We start from the raw sequence: 18,960 nt of genomic DNA, 5'->3' as shown, positions 1-18,960 counted from the left end.
GCCATATAATTTATATTTCATAATTTCAATCAATTCAATCCTTGAAGCACAAAAGTCTACATGGACCATTTATTATAATGAAATTCTATAGAACCAACCTAACTCAGAGCCTTCCCAGAAAGAGATCAGGGAGACCAGGGGAAGATGTTCATGTAACCACACCCTAGATTCTAGGGCCTAGAACCTCAGGATATATATAGTAGGTAAGGTTATAACTACAGTTTGGCAAGATTCTGTCCATTAGGTGAAATCAAATAAAGGGTTAAACTCCTCTGCCTAAAGACAGTGGATCTCACTGTCTGCTCTCTGAGCTTGGGCCTGACAGTATCCCATTCTTCCTTTTTTCCTCCATACATTGGACCTTGGAAGGCCTCTCATTATCAAATCCCTGTTGAAAACTTACTTCTCCTCTTCTTCTTATGTTGAATTGCCTACTCAAGGCCTTTTCCAGTCTTGTCCACTCCAGAGAGGTCATTTCATTCTCAATCTTTTTATTATTTTGTAGTTTTTCTTTTTGTTCAGTAAAAATACAGTACCCGGGTGAAAAAGATTGCTTACATTTTTGCAGCGTAGTATTGGCAAAAACCTCTAAGGCAGGGTGGCCCACGGATCGGATGTGTCATGCGCAGGCCACGCCCACCCCAGCTCTATGAAGGGAAAAAAGTCGTGAAACGTCACGTGATGGCAACGTGATGCCGTGAGTTTGACACCCATGGTCTAAGATCAGGAACCTCAATATGAACTACAGGAAGTGTTGCTTTTTTGTTGTGGCAAAGGGATCCATATTTTTGTGGCCTTTGAAACATTTAGGATCCATTTAATATTCAATTCATGAATGGCTCTCTTCCCCAGTTCCCCATATTATAGTTTCCTTGCTGGACAAGTGATAACTTTTTGCCTATTTCATGTTTCCTTGTTCAAGAAACTGGATTTATTTTGTCCTAATGATCGACATTCACAGAAATACTGTATATCTGAAGGAAGACAGCTCAGAACTGACTTTAATGGAACTTTAAAACAAATTCATCTCTTTACAGCCAGACATATTACATCCCCGGTTCTGAAAGTGCTGACATGATTACTAGGTAATCTTTAGAAAAACCTACAGATAAGATGAAGTGCCAGAAAATTGCAGAAAAGTGAACATAGTTTCAATATTCCAAAAAAGAGAAGAGAAAAAACACAGGAAATTATAGACCAGTTTTAAAAGAAATAACCAAGTAGAATGCCTGCAACCGTTACCAGGAGCCAACATGAATCTGTCAAGAAGCTATGCCAGAGCAATGGTATTTATGACAGAATGACAGAATAAACACTTAGGAGAAAGAGAAAGTTATAGATATAAATATCTTGATCTCAATAAAATTACTATGTTTTTCATAGTATCCTTGTCGACAACATGGATAAAAGTGGGCTAAAAGATAGTGTGGTCCACTGGATTTTCAACTGCTTGAATAAATGGCTCTACATTGACAAGGATGCAGTACTGAGTGAGCTCCCCAGTTCTCTGTCCTTAGTCCTTGTTATTTAATATTTTCCCTAGCGAAGTGACATAGCTATATATGAATGTACATGTTGAGACAACTGAGAGTACTGAAATGGCTTTGCATACGTAAGGAGTCAGGTGGAACTGTTGAAGCTCTCTGCGTGAATCCAGAAAAACCTGTGGCTGCTTTAACAGTTTGAAATGTTATTCGTGGAAATACACTATGCAATGCAGCAGCTAAAAAGATCAATGCAATTTTGTGCTTTATTAACAGAAGCACAACATTCAGCTCATGGGAGATAAGAGCCGGACTGTACTCAGTTACAACACAGTTGTATCTAGTTCTAATTACCGGACTAAAAGTGACATGGGAAAGCTAGAGTACGTTCAGAAGAGAGCTACCAGGATAAATAAGGGACACAGAAATCAATCCCTTTGAGAAGTGATTAGAAGAGCTGAGCCTATTTAACCTGCATATTAGAAGACTGAGGAACCATAGCAATTTACAAATATCTAAACTGTTTTCATGTATAAAAGGAGGCTGGTTCCTTGTTGAAATTGAAGATATTCAAAGCTCTGAGAGTCTGAAATTAAAAAGTTTAAAATTAAATTTAGAATTAAAAATTAAAAGGACAAGTTTAAAGCTGAATATTAGGAGGAATTCTCTGATGGTAAAAGTTTCTTTTTTTCCTTTACACCAGCAATGGATTCATTCTATCTGGAGGTTTTCAAGTGGGCCGGATGACCACTAGGGATGGTTTAGTATATTCCTTAAGTAAAAATGACTTTCAAGATCCCTTCTGACTCATTTCTATGATTTGATCATGACAGATTGCTCTATTTAATTTTTAATAGTTTCTACAGCTAACCCAATGGCTCAAAAGTTTAGACATTTTCTGGAATTCATGTACTATATGTGCCAGCGTAGAGAATCAATGGTACCCTTAGAGAAACTAATCAAGAGCTTATAGCCAAACATCTGGATCATTTTGTTTCAGAGGAAAATTCATTATTTAAAAGATTTTGGCATCCAGCTGTAATCATCATCCACTTGTGAGCTACGATGAACAAATACAAACATCACTGTAGCTCCTGCATGATTATAACTGGATTTGAAGAGAGCAGTGATATACTATTTTTCCTGATAGGGAAAAAGACATTAAGTCATCAAGATGATGGCTTTTCACAAGGTTTTATAGATCCAAAATGTTCTCATTGAATTGGAGGAAAATAGGCTAAGAATCCTTTTTGAGCAAAACTCTAAACCAAAAAGTGTCCAGAATTATTTTCATTTGTTGGGGAAAAAATCTGTGTATTTATGGTAACTTATTTCAATGTTTAAACAATGAACTATATACTATCATGGCATATTATTCAAACAAAGTTTTGATCAATATATTAATCAAATATGAATTATGAAAATTCTCTGCAATGATAGGTAAGCCCCCAATCAGCTACCCAATAACCTAACACCAGACCAAACGGTGTGCCCATATATTGTTTCTTTACTGATGAGAGGTTTCATAGCCTGGAGAAATTGAAGGCTGTTGTTTCCTGAGTTTGTTGGATACCAAATGAACCTCAAAGCAACACACACACACACACACACACACACACTGTTCCTCATCTTCCACTCGGGTTATTTGATTCAAATAAAAATATGGAAAAGTTCTATTTAATGGGATTAAAACAAGCATTTGAAAGAATTTTAATCACTTTCACTGAGTTTTGCCCCATTAGGCTTTACATCAAAGCCATTCTCCTCCACCTAGGATCCAAACTTTTCCAGCTCTCTGCATCAATGGTGTGTCATCATCCTTGAAGTGAAAGACTGAACATTTTCTCCCCTTCTAGTGAAGGAGGGAAGGCAAATGAAATAATTTTGTTTTACAAGTATCAGGACAAATTAGTGTTGAGGCCTTTGGCTTGCTACCTGATTTTCAGAGGCCCATGCCAAATTCTGGCTCACTAACAGTTATTAGGGGATGCAAACAGGGATATATTAAACTGAGAAACTCCCAATGCTGTTAATAGCCTTTCGAGTCTTAACTAAGTTTCACTTTTTATTGTTTGTATATTTGACATACAGTCGTTGTCAAATATACAAACAACTGTTACGTTGTCACTTAAAGTGACTCATATACAAATTTGCACTGTGATTTTGCCAGATTTTTTCCTTCCACATATCACATACATATTTTTCAATATCAGCTTACCAGTTTTGAGGAAACCGTGTAATCTTGAATGCAGCTATGTTTATGCACTCTTCATCCTATATGCATTAAATGTATCAGTAGGTTGAAACTTGAATGAATCTAAAAATGCTGTTATAAAAGAGATTGAGATATACCATGTTTTTCAGCACAAGTACTCCAAAGACAGATGAATTTTTCAATCCTGATACAGAAACAAATGAAAAAGGATACAAGCTCTGATAGAGAGTTATAAGAGATTTCACAGCTCTGCTGGCATTGATACATGTGGCCCGTATAAGATTTGGCAACAGTTTTCCAGTCACAATTGCTCCATTAAACAAAGGACCAAAAAATGGGACCTGTCAATAAACAAACAACATGAATATAAAGCATTAAAGAAGGGAAAGAAATTCCTGTGGAAGAATTTGTACATTTGAGTTTTTAGCGGCAAAAGTGTAACACTATGTGCACACATACTACTACTGTAAAAGTTTAATTTCTGTATTTTTGGTGGAAATCTTTGCTAAACTTGACTGCTATTACATAAATCAGCCAATATTTACAGCATTTGAAAATAATCTGTAATAGTCTCAACAGAGTTGCCTCTATGTACTTGGTTTTAAAACAAAATCATGATGTCAGAAACAATGAATATAATTATATATTATGGTAAATACATAGCCCATTAAACATGAATTCTGAATTTAGATGAAACTACATCCCTTAATAATCATTGTCAACTTTTAATATACATGCTAGATCAATGAGAAAAATGTAAAAATAGTTTCTTGTAACTGAAGACAGCCCCTTCCCTCCTTAACTTTTCTATAATGTTCCATAATTTATTTGGGAGGAATTTGAGATGGTTTTTCTTTGCTACTTTTGAAACTAAAGCAACCTCATTGTATGGCATATATTACAAGACTTTTTTTGCGGAATGTTTCCATTCTCAAAATGATAGGAAAGTCATCTTTCCTATCTTTGTTTTTTTGGGGTTTATTCATAATATGTGAAAATAACTTTTTAGGTGCGATTGGTAATGAATTTAATGAGCTAGGATATTTGGTGATTCCAAAGGTAGTGCTTCTAGCTGCCAATATGTACAGATATTTGAGTTTTCTTCAACATATTCTTTCTGTTTACATGTGCACGTGCTTATATGAAAAGCGGAACCCAAAACCTGTGGTGACAAACCACCTGAGGGCTACAAGCAGATGATAATGGTGTCAAAACTGCCCTCTAAGTTCTAGGGATGAAGTCACAGATATTAAAATAACTATGAGATTTCAGTTTGACAATCCATCAAATAAAATGGATCATGTTTAATAAAAAGATACTTTAGTCCATTAAAACATATATGGAAAGCATGAGAATGTCCTATAGGTTTTCAAAATTCTTGTGATTGTAAAGCAATATTACCTTTATTTATGTTTTTGCTTATTTGGTAATTATCGAGCAAAATGAAGTAGTGCTATAACTCAATTAAAATACAGCTAAGTTTAAACAAACCATTTTAGTTCAGAGACCTATCTTTGATAGTAAGCAACATAGTTTAAAAGCTTGTGAATGAGAAAATTATTGTACCAAATGGCTGAGCATTAATCTCTGATGACTAGCTTCAATATAACGAGGCATCTGTGTCCCAGGGACCTCTCAGTGTGTCCCTGGCGGTATGCACACTGTATGAGTCTCTATGGCATTCTTTGTCTGCTTTTACAGGCAGCTTTTCCCCTCATTGTTTAGAATATCTTAATGCATCTGTGATGGGTGGTATGCATTCATACTAAAAGACTTACTATTGTCTTCTCTCAGAGGCTTTGTTGAGCAAAAGACTGAATCATAGTTCCCAATAATTATATTGGTTAATTAAACAGACAAAAAAGTTTGTCAATCATTGCATGGTTACCAAGCAGGAAGATAAAAGTGAAAACAATAAAGCTGTAGCAATAACAAAAGTAACAGCTATCGCATCAGAGATTCTTATATCATGAAGCTATTAACACAAAATTGGTAAATGTTAACATTACTCCAGGTGTCTCTACTTTGATGCAAACAAAAAGGCTAACATTATGAATGTAAAAGGCCAAATGTTACCATGGTTCCTGAAACCTGAAAAAGAAGTGACAGCTTTTTCATTTGATTAGAGAACGCAATTTAAATACCAAGAATTGCAACCAATTACTCATTTATCTCTACAAGACACTTTCATTCATTCCATGGTCAGTAGCTGATTGACCAAAGGTTGGTCACATTTGCCCTGAAATGTGTTGAATAGTTGAGTGTATCATTATATTTTTAATGGACAGTAAATTCCATTTTGGTCTTATTTTTCCCGGAGGACTTTTTTAATGCTTAATGCATAACTTAAACAAGCTTCTTCCTATCATATATTTGCAAATATATTTTAGATTGCACTTAATAGTTGCTTTAAGAAAGTTTTCTGGAAATTAAATAACAGCAATCACTTTTAATATAAGCATTACAAAAGACATGGTGTTAGAGGGGGAGAATCTAATATTGAAATATTATCTTCCAATTGGTTCCTTCCAAGAGTGAGAAATCCCAATGTTGGAATATTAATATTGAGGGGTGCTTGGTGCTCTCTGAGGTTGATTGTTTTCTTTCATTACCCAAACTAGATAACATCATAATCAGATTCCGAAACATCTACAAGAAAACAATCAAGCTCAGAGAGCATCAGGACCCCTCATTTCAACTCTCAGCTAAAAATATTCTCCTTTATTGATATTGATAAAATATTGGAATGAGATGGGAAAGAAGAAATTAGATTCCGAGAATCTATACGTCTCACAACCCTATACAAATAGTCTCCACTTAGTGACTGGCCTTATACAACAGCCATTTGCAGTTATAAATGTGATTAAAAAATAACTTACAACTGGTCCTAGGACTGACAACCTTCGCAGGTCTATAAAGGAAAGCTGAAGGAAGATTGCAAGCCCAGTTGCAGTTCACTTAGGCAACTAATTACTTAACGATCAAGTTGCCAATCCTAAATGTGGTCGATAAATGAGGACTACTCAGGGGTGAAATGCTACCGGTTCACACCAGTTCGGGCGAACCGGTAGTTAAAAAAAAGCTACTGGTTCATCCGAACCAGTATTTCTGACAATCAGCTGTGTCGCATGATTTATATCAGCTAGAAAGCAGGAAATCCTGCTTTATAAATCGTGCAGCACAGTTGTTCCCCCCCCTGCTGTTCTACTTACCTTCAAAAAGCTACTTTTCCCATGCGAAGTGTGCATTTGGTGCACACTGTGCATGTGTGCGCGCAGCGTTTGGTGTGTTCTGTGCATGCAGCATGAATTCAGTGCGCATTGTGCATGCACGTACTCCGCCTGCATTTGGCACATACTGCACATGCAGGGGCAGCGAACCGGTGGCAACCCGCAGAGGATTTCACCATTGGGACTACCTATATTAAATTACTGGTTTATAGAGAGATTAGCTCCAATAAAAGGAAATACATATGCTCTGGCAGGGCAAGCTACTATGTGTAGGGAGCAAAACCTACACTAATTTGCACTGATGATTTATCTAACTGAGTAATGGATGTCTACAAGCAACTAACCAAGCTCAGAAAGCACCTAGGTAAGCTGTTACACTGGCGGAAATCTCCTGAAAACTCTTCACAAAGAGGTCATCAACAAAATTTTCAGCTGGTTAAAATTGAAATTTGATTCTTCTGCTTAAAAGCACAGTGTTCGTTCTCTTCTCTTTTTTAGTGCTAGACTTTTCATTGGTCAAACCCTATCTTTTTAATCAAATTATACATCTGAATTTTAATAACATAAAAGAGGCTCTGGAAACCCCCTGCTTGAAAACAGGGCAAGAGGTTCAGTTTAAAAACCCACATGACAAATTGATAGACTTTAATATTAATAAACTTAATCTAAAAGTGTTATGTAAATACATTTCAATGAAAGAGATTTCATTACAGACTGCCAAAACAGATGCTTGATTTCAACAAAATTCACTATGTCAGATATTACTACTCTTCATTCTGATGCAAATTTCTAACTGCAAAATGTCTTTTAATTCTCTACACATCATCTGCTTCTGAATCTGAACTCCTTTTCTTTTTTTCTCTGAGTGCTTCAGTGCCTCAGGGTAACAGCAAGAACTATCCCAGAAGGCTGACTCAGTGTGCCATTCTGACATCATCTTAAAATGAATTTATTAAGCAGCTGAACATTTCCCCCACACCAAACAGTGCCACAGGGTGACATTAACAAACACACACTGAAAAATCTGTGTAAACTGTGAAAAATTACAGCAGCTGAACAGGTGAAAATTAAATTCATCAATTTTGCTACTGGATATGATTGAAGGCACTAAAGAGTAAAGTAAGAGAAGGGAAAATAAGAGCACATGATCATTTTTGCTCATCGTCATTTGATATGAATTCTTATATCAGATCCTTCTAAGAATATAAGCAGGCATTTTGAGGTTATATAACCATATTTTTTATTTTCAATCAAAAATAAAACTAAATAAAAGTGCAAGTTTTTCTCTGAACGTTACCCTCAAACTATAGAATGTTCTTCATTTTTTATTCTTTTTTATTGAAAATTAAGATAAAAATGAATAAAGAATTAAAGAGAAAATAAAAAAGCAAAGGCAACTCCCCCACAAAAAGAAAAAAAGAAAGAAAATAAAAAGAAAATATCTTGAATTTATTTTTGGGATTCATTATGGAGTGTGAAAGGCTTTTTCAAAACCTTTTGATCAGAATGAATAATTAACTGGGCGATGATATGCTATGTAAATTTGCTTACTGCCAACACATTGTAGAAAGGTTCAATTTAAAGCACTTTAATGCCACATTTGGATTATTTTCATAGTTTTTAATGACTTAATGAATCAATTAAAAACAACACTATGCCTCAGAGAGTTCCAGAGAGATAGATTGAGTTTAAATCCCATGCTCTCAGTTTTTTCAAGATTTCCAGAAGAACCTGTCATAATAGATATATGAATTTTATGTAATACTGAAAAGATTTTCTTAATTTTAAAAGAACTAGATGTGTATAACTCTTCAAAACACATTAATGGCTATAAATTATGAGTTTTAGCAAGCTTAAAAAAGGAATGATAGAACTTGACTCATCTGAAATAAAGCTGAAACATGACTAATCCTTTTGCAGAACAGATTTAACAATATAAATTTTCATAAATAATTAAACATTTAATTCTATTTAACTGTTCTTTGTATTACATACATCTGCCTTTGTTAGAAAATGATTAAAAAACAGGAACAGAAATCAGGAAAGCCTTCATTTTTCAGTTGTTAAAATTTTAACTATCAATTTGAAATGATTGCCTAAAAATAGTAGTTTTTTATTACTAAAAGGTTCGTGAATATTTTTATTTCATTAGATTTTTGAGGCTTTAAGGAACCCATGAATACCATGATTTTTTAATTGTTTATTCAATTTATTTTTATACATTAAATACATTTATTTATATATATATATAGTATATATTTGTATTGTATTTAAACTGCCAGACTTTAAATGATACTGTGTTATAACACACAGCAGTACTGAAGGACAATAGAAGGAATATTAAATCATAAGACAAAATGTAGCTAGCACAAATCAGCAATAAATGGTATAGTTCTTATTCTTCAAAAACTGCTGGAACAATTCAGTCTTTAAAAATTTCTAGAAAGCCAGTAATGAGGGCACCATTCTAACTTCAGGGGGGGAGGCCATTTCATAGTACAGTACATAGCACAACTGAAAAGCATTGATGTCTCCCCCCTCCCCTTTACTTACTTCATGGATTAGGGGTCATAAGCCATTCTGAAGAGGTATTTGCATTTTACATGGGTTAAATGGGCTGCTTCCTTACAGAGAAGGCAGCCTGTAAGCATCTACATGTCAGGGGAGGAAGGCAGGCAGGTAGATGCCAGATTCCCAAAAGGAAACTCAATGTAGAAGCCAGCAGAAAGTCAGAATTTGCTCCTGCTTTTATTGCTGCTTTTCTGTCTGCCCTTGGTCATTCTGTTTCTCTATTTAGGTAAGGAAATATCTCTGAAACAATGATTCAACAGGTTATGGATTGTCTAGGTTTTTTAAAATAACAAATCAAAGATACTTCACATCCTCTCTTAAAGCAGCTCCTGCTATGTCCATAGTTTTATTTATTTTGTGACCATGACTTTGATTGTCCTGCGTTTTCTGTGAAAGATATGCCAGAAACGTTCATCTTAAGCTCCCGTTTCTGCTATCCTTAACTACATGGGAATTAGATTGGGGTGAGGTACCAACTGTACGCTGATGATACGCAGCTGTACTTCTCCACCCCAGGCCACCCCAACGAAGCGGTTGAAGTACTGTCCCGGTGTCTGAAAGCCGTACGGGTCTGGATGGGGAGAAACAGGTTCAAGCTCAATCCCTCCAAGACGGAGTGGCTGTGGATGCCGGCACCCCGGTACAGTCAACTGCAGCCGCGGCTGACTGTTGGGGGCGAGTCATTGGCCCCGATGGAAAGGGTGCGCAACTTGGGCATTCTCCTGGATGGGCAGTTGTCTTTTGAAGATCACTTGACGACCATTTCCAGGAGAGCATTTTATCAGGTTCGCCTGATTCGCCAGTTGTGCCCCTTCCTGGACCGGGATGCCCTATGCACAGTCACTCATGCTCTGGTTACCTCTCGCTTGGATTACTGCAATGCTCTCTACATGGGGCTCCCCTTGAAGAGCACCCGGAGGCTCCAGTTGGTTCAGAATGCAGCTGCGCGGGTGATAGAGGGAGCCGTTCATGACTCCCATGTAACACCGCTCCTGCGCAGACTGCACTGGCTACCTGTGGTCTTTCGGGTGCACTTCAAGGTTTTGGTTACTACTTTCAAAGCGCTCCATGGCTTACAACCGGGTTACTTACGGGACCGCCTACTGCTACCGATTACCTCCCACCGACCCGTGCGCTCTCACAGAGAGGGACTCCTCAGGGTGCTGTCCGCCAAACAATGTCGGCTGGCAGCCCCCAGGGGAAGGGCCTTCTCTGTGGGGGCTCCCACCCTCTGGAATGAACTTCCCCCAGGACTACGACAACTACCTGACCTTTCGGACCTTTCGCTGCGAGTTGAAGACCTACCTATTTATTCACGCAGGACTGGCATAAAAAATTTTAAATAAATTTTTTAGCAGTTTTAATATTCTGATTTAATTTGGGGTCTTTATGTTCTTAATAGTTTTAATCTGGCCTGATGTTTAATAAGATTTTTATAATTGTTTTTACTATGTACATTGTATTATTTTTATTATGGCTGTGAACCGCCCTGAGTCCTTCGGGAGAAGGGCGGTATAAAAATCTAAATAAACTAAACTAAACTAAACTAATAAACTAGATATACAACCCAATCTCCATTTTCATCAACTATACCTGGTCCTCTACAGCCAGAGTAATGATATTATCCTTTCACCTCATCATCAAAGAGGTGAGAATATTACCAGTACTATCTTGGACAGTTGGCCGTGAAGCCACTTCTTAGAATTTTAGCTGGCTTTTTTGTCCCAATAGCTAGGGTTTCGTTGAGTTAAATCACTCTACACATCTCCATTATATAATTTCTATTTTAATTTCTTAATTTGTCTCCACGTTCCAGTATATCTTCAGCATATATTGATTAGATGTCTTCAAGTCAATGTCAACTGCATAGATAATACTTTAAAATTTAAATTCATTTTGTAAATATTTCTAAGCATTTGTGAGTAAAAAAAACCCTGCTGCTTTAACTCTAATGAACATGTCTATGCACAGGGGAAATAATAATATGGGAGGCAGAATTGCCCTACAAATCTATTCCAGAAACTCTAATAGAAGAAAAACTTACTTAACTTTATGTCTAAGAAGTTAACCAACCTTTTTCAACCCTGGAAGCTACAACAGAGCCATTACTTTCTCTAGGCTGGCATTTGCAATTACTGAAGCAGACTGTATCTTTCTCCTAGGTAGCACATCATAGCAGAATTAATCACACAAACTGCAATTGCTCTAGATTTTGTTCATCAGACCAGCCTAAGCTTTGCAGGGAGCTATCCAGGGTGCTATCTGATTTTCTTGACTTTGCTTTACTGGTTCTGTGCTTTACTTATTTTTGATTTTTAATGACAGTTTTACACCTTTTCAAGCATATTATCAGGACAGTTTTCAACAAAATGTCAAAAGTATGATAAATATATAATATATATAATAATATACAGAATGATCGCAGTTCGAATTAATGGCAAACCATTCAATATCACAGTAGTCCAAGTCTATGCCCCAACCACTGGTGTTGAAGAGGATGAAATTGATCCTATGAAGCCCTATGGCACCTTATAGAATTAACACCAAAAAATTTAGGCTTAAATTGAAGAAAGTAGGGAAAAGGCCCAGGCCACTCAGGTATGAACTAAATCATATCCCCGATGAATATACAGTAGAGGTGACAAATCGATTTAAGGAATTAAATCTGATAGACAGAGTGCCTGAAGAACTATGGACGGAGGTTTGCAACATTGTACAAGAGGTAGCAATTAAAACCATCCCAAAGAAAAAGAAAGGCAAGAAAGCAAAATGGCTTTCCGAGGAAGCTTGCAAATAGCTGAGGAAAGAAGGGAAGCAAAAGGTAAGGGAGAAAGAGAAAGATACATCCAGAATTCCAGAGAATAGCTAGAAGAGATAAGAATACATTCTTAAATGTACAGTGCAAAGAAATAGAAGAAAACAATAGAACAGGGAGGACCAGAGATCTCTTCAAGAAAATTGGAGATATGAAGGGAACATTTTTTGCAAAGATGGGCATGATAAAGGACCAAAGTGACAGGGACCTAACAGAGGCAGAAGAGATTAAAAAGAGGTGGCAAAATTACACAGAAGAACTATACAAGAACGAGTTTAACATCCCTGATAACCACGATGGGGTGGTCACTGACCTTGAGCCAGACATCCTAGAATGTAAAGTCAAATGGGCCTTAGGAAATCTGAGCAACAACAAAGCTAGTGGAGGAGACAGTATTCCAGCTGAGCTATTCAAAATCTTAAAAAACGATGCAGTAAAAGTGCTACACTCAATTTGTCAGCAAATTTGGAAAACTCAACAATGGCCACAGGATTGGAAAAGGTCAGTTTACATTCCAATTCCAAAGAAAGGTAATGCCAAAGAATGTTCAAATATTGCACCATAGCACTCATTTCACATGAGTTATGCTTAAAATCCTGAAAGCTGGGCTCCAGCAGTATGTGGATCGAGAACTACCAGAAGTACAGGCAGGACTTCGAAGAGGCAGAGGAACTAAAGATCAAATTGCCAACATACGCTGGATCATGGAGAAAGCTAGGGAGTTCCAGAAAAACATCTACTTCTGCTTCATTGACTATGCTAAAGCCTTTAATTGTGTGGATCACAACAAATTGTGTCAAGTTCTTAAAGAGATGGGTGTACCAGACCATCTTATTTGCCTCTTGAGAAACCTATATGTGGGTCAAGAAGCAACAGTGAGAACTGGACATGGAACCCCTGATTGGTTCAAAATTGGGAAAGGAGTCCGGCAAGGCTGTATACTATCACCCTGCCTATTTAACTTATATGCAGAGCACATCATGAGAAAGGCGGGGATGGATGAATCAAAAGTTGGAATTAAGATTGCTGGGAGAAATATCAACAATCGCAGATATGCAGATGATACCATCTAATGGCAGAAAGCAAAGAGGAACTAAAAAGCCTCTTGATGCGGGTGAAGGAGGAGAGTGCAAAAGTTGGCTTGAAACGCAACATTAAGAAAACTAAGATCATGGCATCCAGCCCTCTCAATTCCTGGCAGATAGATGGGGAAGAAATGGAGGTAGTGACAGATTTTATTTTCCTCGGCTCCAAGATCACTGCAGATGGGGACTGCAGCCAAGAAATTAAAAGACGCTTGCTCCTGGGGAGGAAAGCTATGGCAAATCTAGACAGCGTACTAAAAAGCAGCGACATCCCCTGTCAACAAAAGTGCGTATAGTCAAGGCTATGGTTTTCCCAGTTGGAATGTATGGTTGTGAAAGTTGGACCATAAGAAAGGCTGAGCATCAAAGAATTGAGGCCTTTGAACTCTGGTGCTGGAGAAGACTCCTGCGAGTCCCTTGGACTGCAAGGCGAACAAACAAGTCAGTCCTAGAGGAGATCAACCCCGACTGCTCTTTAGAAGGCCTGATCCTGAAGATGAAATTTGAATACTTTGCCACCTAATAAGAAGGAAGGACTCAATGGAGAAGAGCCTAATGCTGGGAAAGATTGAGGGCAAAAGAAGAAGGGGACGACAGAGATTGAGATGGCTGGATGGAGTCCCTGAAGCAGTAGACGTGAGCTTAAATGGACTCCAGGGGATGGTAGAGGATAGGAAGGTCTGGAGGAACGTTGTCCATGGGGTCGCGATGGGTCGGACACAACTTTGCAATTAACAACAACAGTAGGTTCAAGTAGCCAAATTCTAATTCCAATTAGAAATTTGCTAAACAGGCCTGAGGACTGTGTGCAGCCCTCACAAACTCCATTTTTGTTGGCAGAGGGTTGCAGAGGCCATTGCAGCCGAAAACGGAGCTCAGGAGCCTGTTTTCACTGGCAGAGCACTTGGACCACCACAGCCTCCCCCCCCCCGACATGAGTGATGTCGAGCTGGCCATGCCCACTCTGGCCACACACAACCCCTGCCCCCACCGAGGTCAAACACAACCTTTATGCGGTCCTCAATGAAATCAAGTTTGACATCCCTGGTCTAAAGGGTGGTTCACCACAAGCAATGTGAAATGTCTTGCTATATGCAGGAGGATTACTGAATAAAACAACCCCAAATATCTTATTCTGAAGGAACTTTTTTTTTCTGGTAAATATAAAGTGGCATGCTAATTACAGGAGCTGAAAACCAACGCAAATAGAAGGCAATATTTGATTTAGTTACAGTACTTACAAGAGTAGTAAGAATATTTTCAAGAAGTACAGTATAAAGACGATGGAAAAAATACCATGCATCAATACTAGTATAAATGTAAAAAAATGCCATGAGATTATATCAATGTTAGTTTCAACTATGGAAAGAATTCAACATCATTTCAAACTCATTTTAACATAAACCCTAACTTTTGATTTTTTTATTTTTATCTGATTCTACTTTTGTAGTTGCTTTAGATTCATCTTGATGGGGGGAAAAGCAGGAACATGTTATTAATTTAAATTTTAAATTTTGAACTTCTTTATTTTTTGTACATTTTGAAGCTATGTGTGCACATTAAAGGAAATAATTTTATTTTACTTTCTCTCATTTTTCTACAGTTCCTGAATGACCTTGTAATAAATAAAAGAATATGTGTGTATATGCATGTGTGTATAACACATGCTTTTTCTGCAAAGTTACTAAAGAGGTACAGGCTACACCTCTGTCAGTAATTAAATCAATTCACCTCCACTCATAAATATAAGTCAGACTACTTAACATTAAATTTTCCATTTCATTAAGGGAAAAAACATTTTTTTTAAGAATCATTTTTCTTTAGAATTAAGAATGATTCTACTATTATAAGAACCTGACCGTGTTGTATTGAACTTCAAGACCTACCTGTGGTTTCTTCATAATCTCGATGTAGAACATATGATTCCTCATTGGATAAATAATAATTAAAACATCACCAAAATCTGTTGGTATAATGCCCCTGCGATAATTTCTGGTGTGTTCAGACCAGATAACATGAACTTCATCATTTCCCAAGTGACGAAGCTGTAACAGCAAATAGATTTGCTATTAATCAGAATGATAGAAGAGTTTGAGGAGCTAGGCTATAGGAATGAAATTACAATCCCAACAGTGTATCTGCTTCATCAGAGAAAATTGTATAAAAATTATTTTCTGAATGTTAACTGACTTCCTTTTTTCAAATATTATGGAATCTCACATGGATTATTATTCTGTGATAAACGAGTAATAATATATGAATGACTGGAACATCAGGAAGATGGGATGAGCTAATAAGAGATAATTCACAATAGATTGCATTGTATCCATTGCAATTCAATAATATTCATTCAATTTTTAGTAACCACATTCAATTAATCTAAGATGAAATTACCAAAGTGAATATTACAAAAACAGTTTACAATTTCAAAAGCTGTGGCAAAACCAGTGTCCTCTAAGACTTAGGTTAAAATGAAAGTTGTGTTCTTTATGAAAATTATTTATTTATTTATTTATTTATAAGTGTGGCTGCAATCTATTTTTCACTTACTTAAAATTAGTCTTACACAATGGGACTTAATGTAAGTAATCATATATAGCCTTGCATAATGACAACAGCAAGTAAAAAACCTACAATCAATATTCAATTATTAACTTGATATACCTCAATTATATTAAATCATCAATTTTGGGAATATTAAAAGATATTATTAAAATTCAGATTACTATTGTAATTTTAACAAAAGGCACAAAGAAAGCAAATAGAAAAAATACAATTTGTTAGTCCAATATTGCCAAACAGTATACAAGATAATTTTTTATTTCTAAGTTTTTCTATGTATATAAACATTTTAATGCTTATTACTGTGTAAGTATGCAAAGTTAGTACAGATAGTCCTCAATTTAGAACCACAATTGGGACTGGAATGTCAGTCATTCAGCAAAGTGGTCATTAATCATCCCCATGACTGCTGCATGCAATGACTGCAATCCTGGCACTCCTGCTTACTGTCATCAAATAATCTCTTAGGTCATTAAGGGGATCTAGCGAAACAACTGCATGTCGAGTTCAGCTCTCCTGTGTGCCTGGAAAGGAACTGTTCTAATGACCTGCAGGAATGATGCTGGGATCTTTGGGATCTGACCTCTATTTCTGCAGCCTTACAGAGGAGTTAACACCCCACCCCGACCCCACCCCCTACCCCGTGCGTGGAAGAGAACAGCTCCGGCAGGCTGCAGGAATGGAGTTCTTTCCTGCAAGTTTGTTTCTGCAGCCCTTTGAAGAAGTTCATGAGTGGAGAATTCCATTGAAGGCCTTAGAAACAGAGGTCAGCTCTCTGAGATCTGAGTTCCGTTTCTGTAGTCTACCAGAGGAGGTCTGCTCCCCTTAGCAGGCAATCCTTTCATTCGCGAAAGCTGCCTACCAGGGCGGAAGCTTAAGTTTCATGGCAGGTGGCAGCAGCTTTCAACCTTCTCTGTTGTTTTCCCCATTAACTTTCTGGGGAAGCTGGGAGAGAAGATTGAAAAAGGTGATCACATGATCACATGGGCACTTAGAAACTGGTTGTGAGAAAAGATTGTTAAGCATCCAAATCATAATCACTCTATGATACCTGAAAGTGCATTATGGGTCGACAAGCACCCTTTTCAAGGCCATTGTAACTTCAAATGGTTGTTAAACTGCCTGTCCTAAATCAAAGATTATCTGTATTAAAAATGGCCCAAGCTGTTAATGTTTAAGAAAGCAACAAATGCTTATACTGGAAATAAATGAACTTAAAAAAACTGTTAGTTTATAATAAATTACAGATTATATATAAACATTTTCTGGGTGTGGATTAAAATACCGAGGGTTTAAAAAACAGGTTTTTTTGTTTTTTTTTTCAATAAAAAAGCTTTATTTTTACATTCAAGCAAGTCTGTTTTTGATAAGTATTGAGTTCTAAAATGCAGAGATTAAAATTAGAAACGGGATCCATATATTAAATGATCCCAAATAGAAGGACATCTTCAAAGAACAAAAGTTAGTAAAGAGTCTAACTTAAATTTTGCTATCAACCCTATCCAGAATTATTACATTTCTTCAGTGTATTTGCATAATAAGATACCCTGTAGTTTTTGAACATTTGCTATTTTCAAGCCTTTTAACAAGAACTGCATGTTTGGGCATGCAAGTCTATGTGTCATTCAGCAACTACTGCTTAATAAATAGTGATAAAGGATCTTTAGCTATTCTCCTTGTCTGCCAGGCTTGCACACTAATGCTGACTGTGGTCATGGTATAGACACCTAATAGTCTGACCTCTTTTCCCTATTAATTGTATTATGGAGCCAGCTGGCTTCAGAAAGGAGTTGTCTGCATGATTGAAGAACTTCTGCTAGGGTTAGGCATGGGTGCTACTTTTACTGAGTAATAGCCCATTCTGACATCCCCATTGTCTGCCTGACAGAGTGCCCATCCTAAAATCGAAGTTTTATTTGTAAATTAACCAAGAAACTTCCTGCCAGAACAGTGCTGCCTGGAGACTGATAATGTGTGCCTTTCATTCCCTTTCACTCTTACTGTATTCACTGCCAATTTGTTTTCTGCTGCCAGCCAGCCTTAGGCTATAAAAAGCCTTGTAAGACATAAGTGCAATTATAGTCCTGGAGTCAAATGAATTGAACAAATCCAATAGCGCAGCTCTGTCTCCACTTTGCAAACCCCTACAGCAGTTAGATTAGCTGCTAAAAATCTAATCTAGCTATAACTAATGAATTTCTTGAGTAAAGAGCAAAAGTTCATTGGGGGGGGTGGCAGCCGTGCTTCTCAGCTGAGTGGCTTTCTGTCACTAATTGATTTTTTAAATAAAAAAGCTACATATAAGTTTGACAAGGAGCTGTTAGTTAGCTATGGTGCATGCACCTCTACTGTGGTTACAAGATGACTGGATTGAAAACAAAAATAAAAGACTGTACATAATGACAAATCCTTAAGACCAAAAAAATACCATCAAATGGTTATTTCACAAATCTGTCAGCAATTGCAATTACGGTACTTTACTGTTTTTTTCACCAGACTATGAAGAAAATAGAAAACTGAGTTGTCCTCTTTCAGTATTAAGGAAACATGTCTTTAATTATTTTATTCTAAACCAACTAGTAATATTCCTCAATAGTTGTCAAATTTATGGTACTAGTTTTAGATGTTATGTGCAGGTGCAACTATTTTACGTACAAAAAAGACTCTCTTATCATTAAATATTTCTGTGACATCTGTCTTATTCTGTGGGTCAAAAAAATATACTGCCTGCCGCAGAATGGTCATATTTACAGGCAGTTTTTCTGGCAGCAGGTGGTATGACCTTCTGCCATGCTATTGAGTTTGTCAGCTAAGCAAGTTATTCAGCTTTCTCCTTCCAATGCTTGGAAATTGGCAAATTAAAAGGAAGGGGGAATAATAATAGCAGGAATACAAGTATCATCTAAATAGCTGAAGAGGCAAAATGTATTGTTAAATAGAGAAGCAATCTTAAATGTGTTAACTTTTAAATCTCTAACAAGAGGTTTAAAAAACAAGT

General features: G+C 36.9%; 1 protein-coding gene across 1 annotated transcript in view; it reads right to left on the bottom strand.

The window, feature by feature from the left end:
- The window catches only part of RALGAPA2 (Ral GTPase activating protein catalytic subunit alpha 2), a 194,481-nt gene that overhangs the window by 52,567 nt on the left and 122,954 nt on the right, over window positions 1-18,960 (bottom strand). The window contains exons 41-42 of the mRNA XM_058176610.1: window positions 15,287-15,445; window positions 3,913-4,040 (exon numbers count right to left, since the gene is read on the bottom strand). Coding sequence (XP_058032593.1) covers window positions 3,913-4,040; window positions 15,287-15,445 — 287 coding nt within the window. The remainder of the gene's footprint in view (window positions 1-3,912; window positions 4,041-15,286; window positions 15,446-18,960) is intronic.

This window comes from Ahaetulla prasina, chromosome 3, assembly GCF_028640845.1.
Source record: "Ahaetulla prasina isolate Xishuangbanna chromosome 3, ASM2864084v1, whole genome shotgun sequence".
NCBI lineage: Eukaryota > Metazoa > Chordata > Lepidosauria > Squamata > Colubridae > Ahaetulla > Ahaetulla prasina.
Note: the sequence above shows the minus strand (reverse complement) of the source record. Positions and strands in the feature narration are given on the sequence as shown.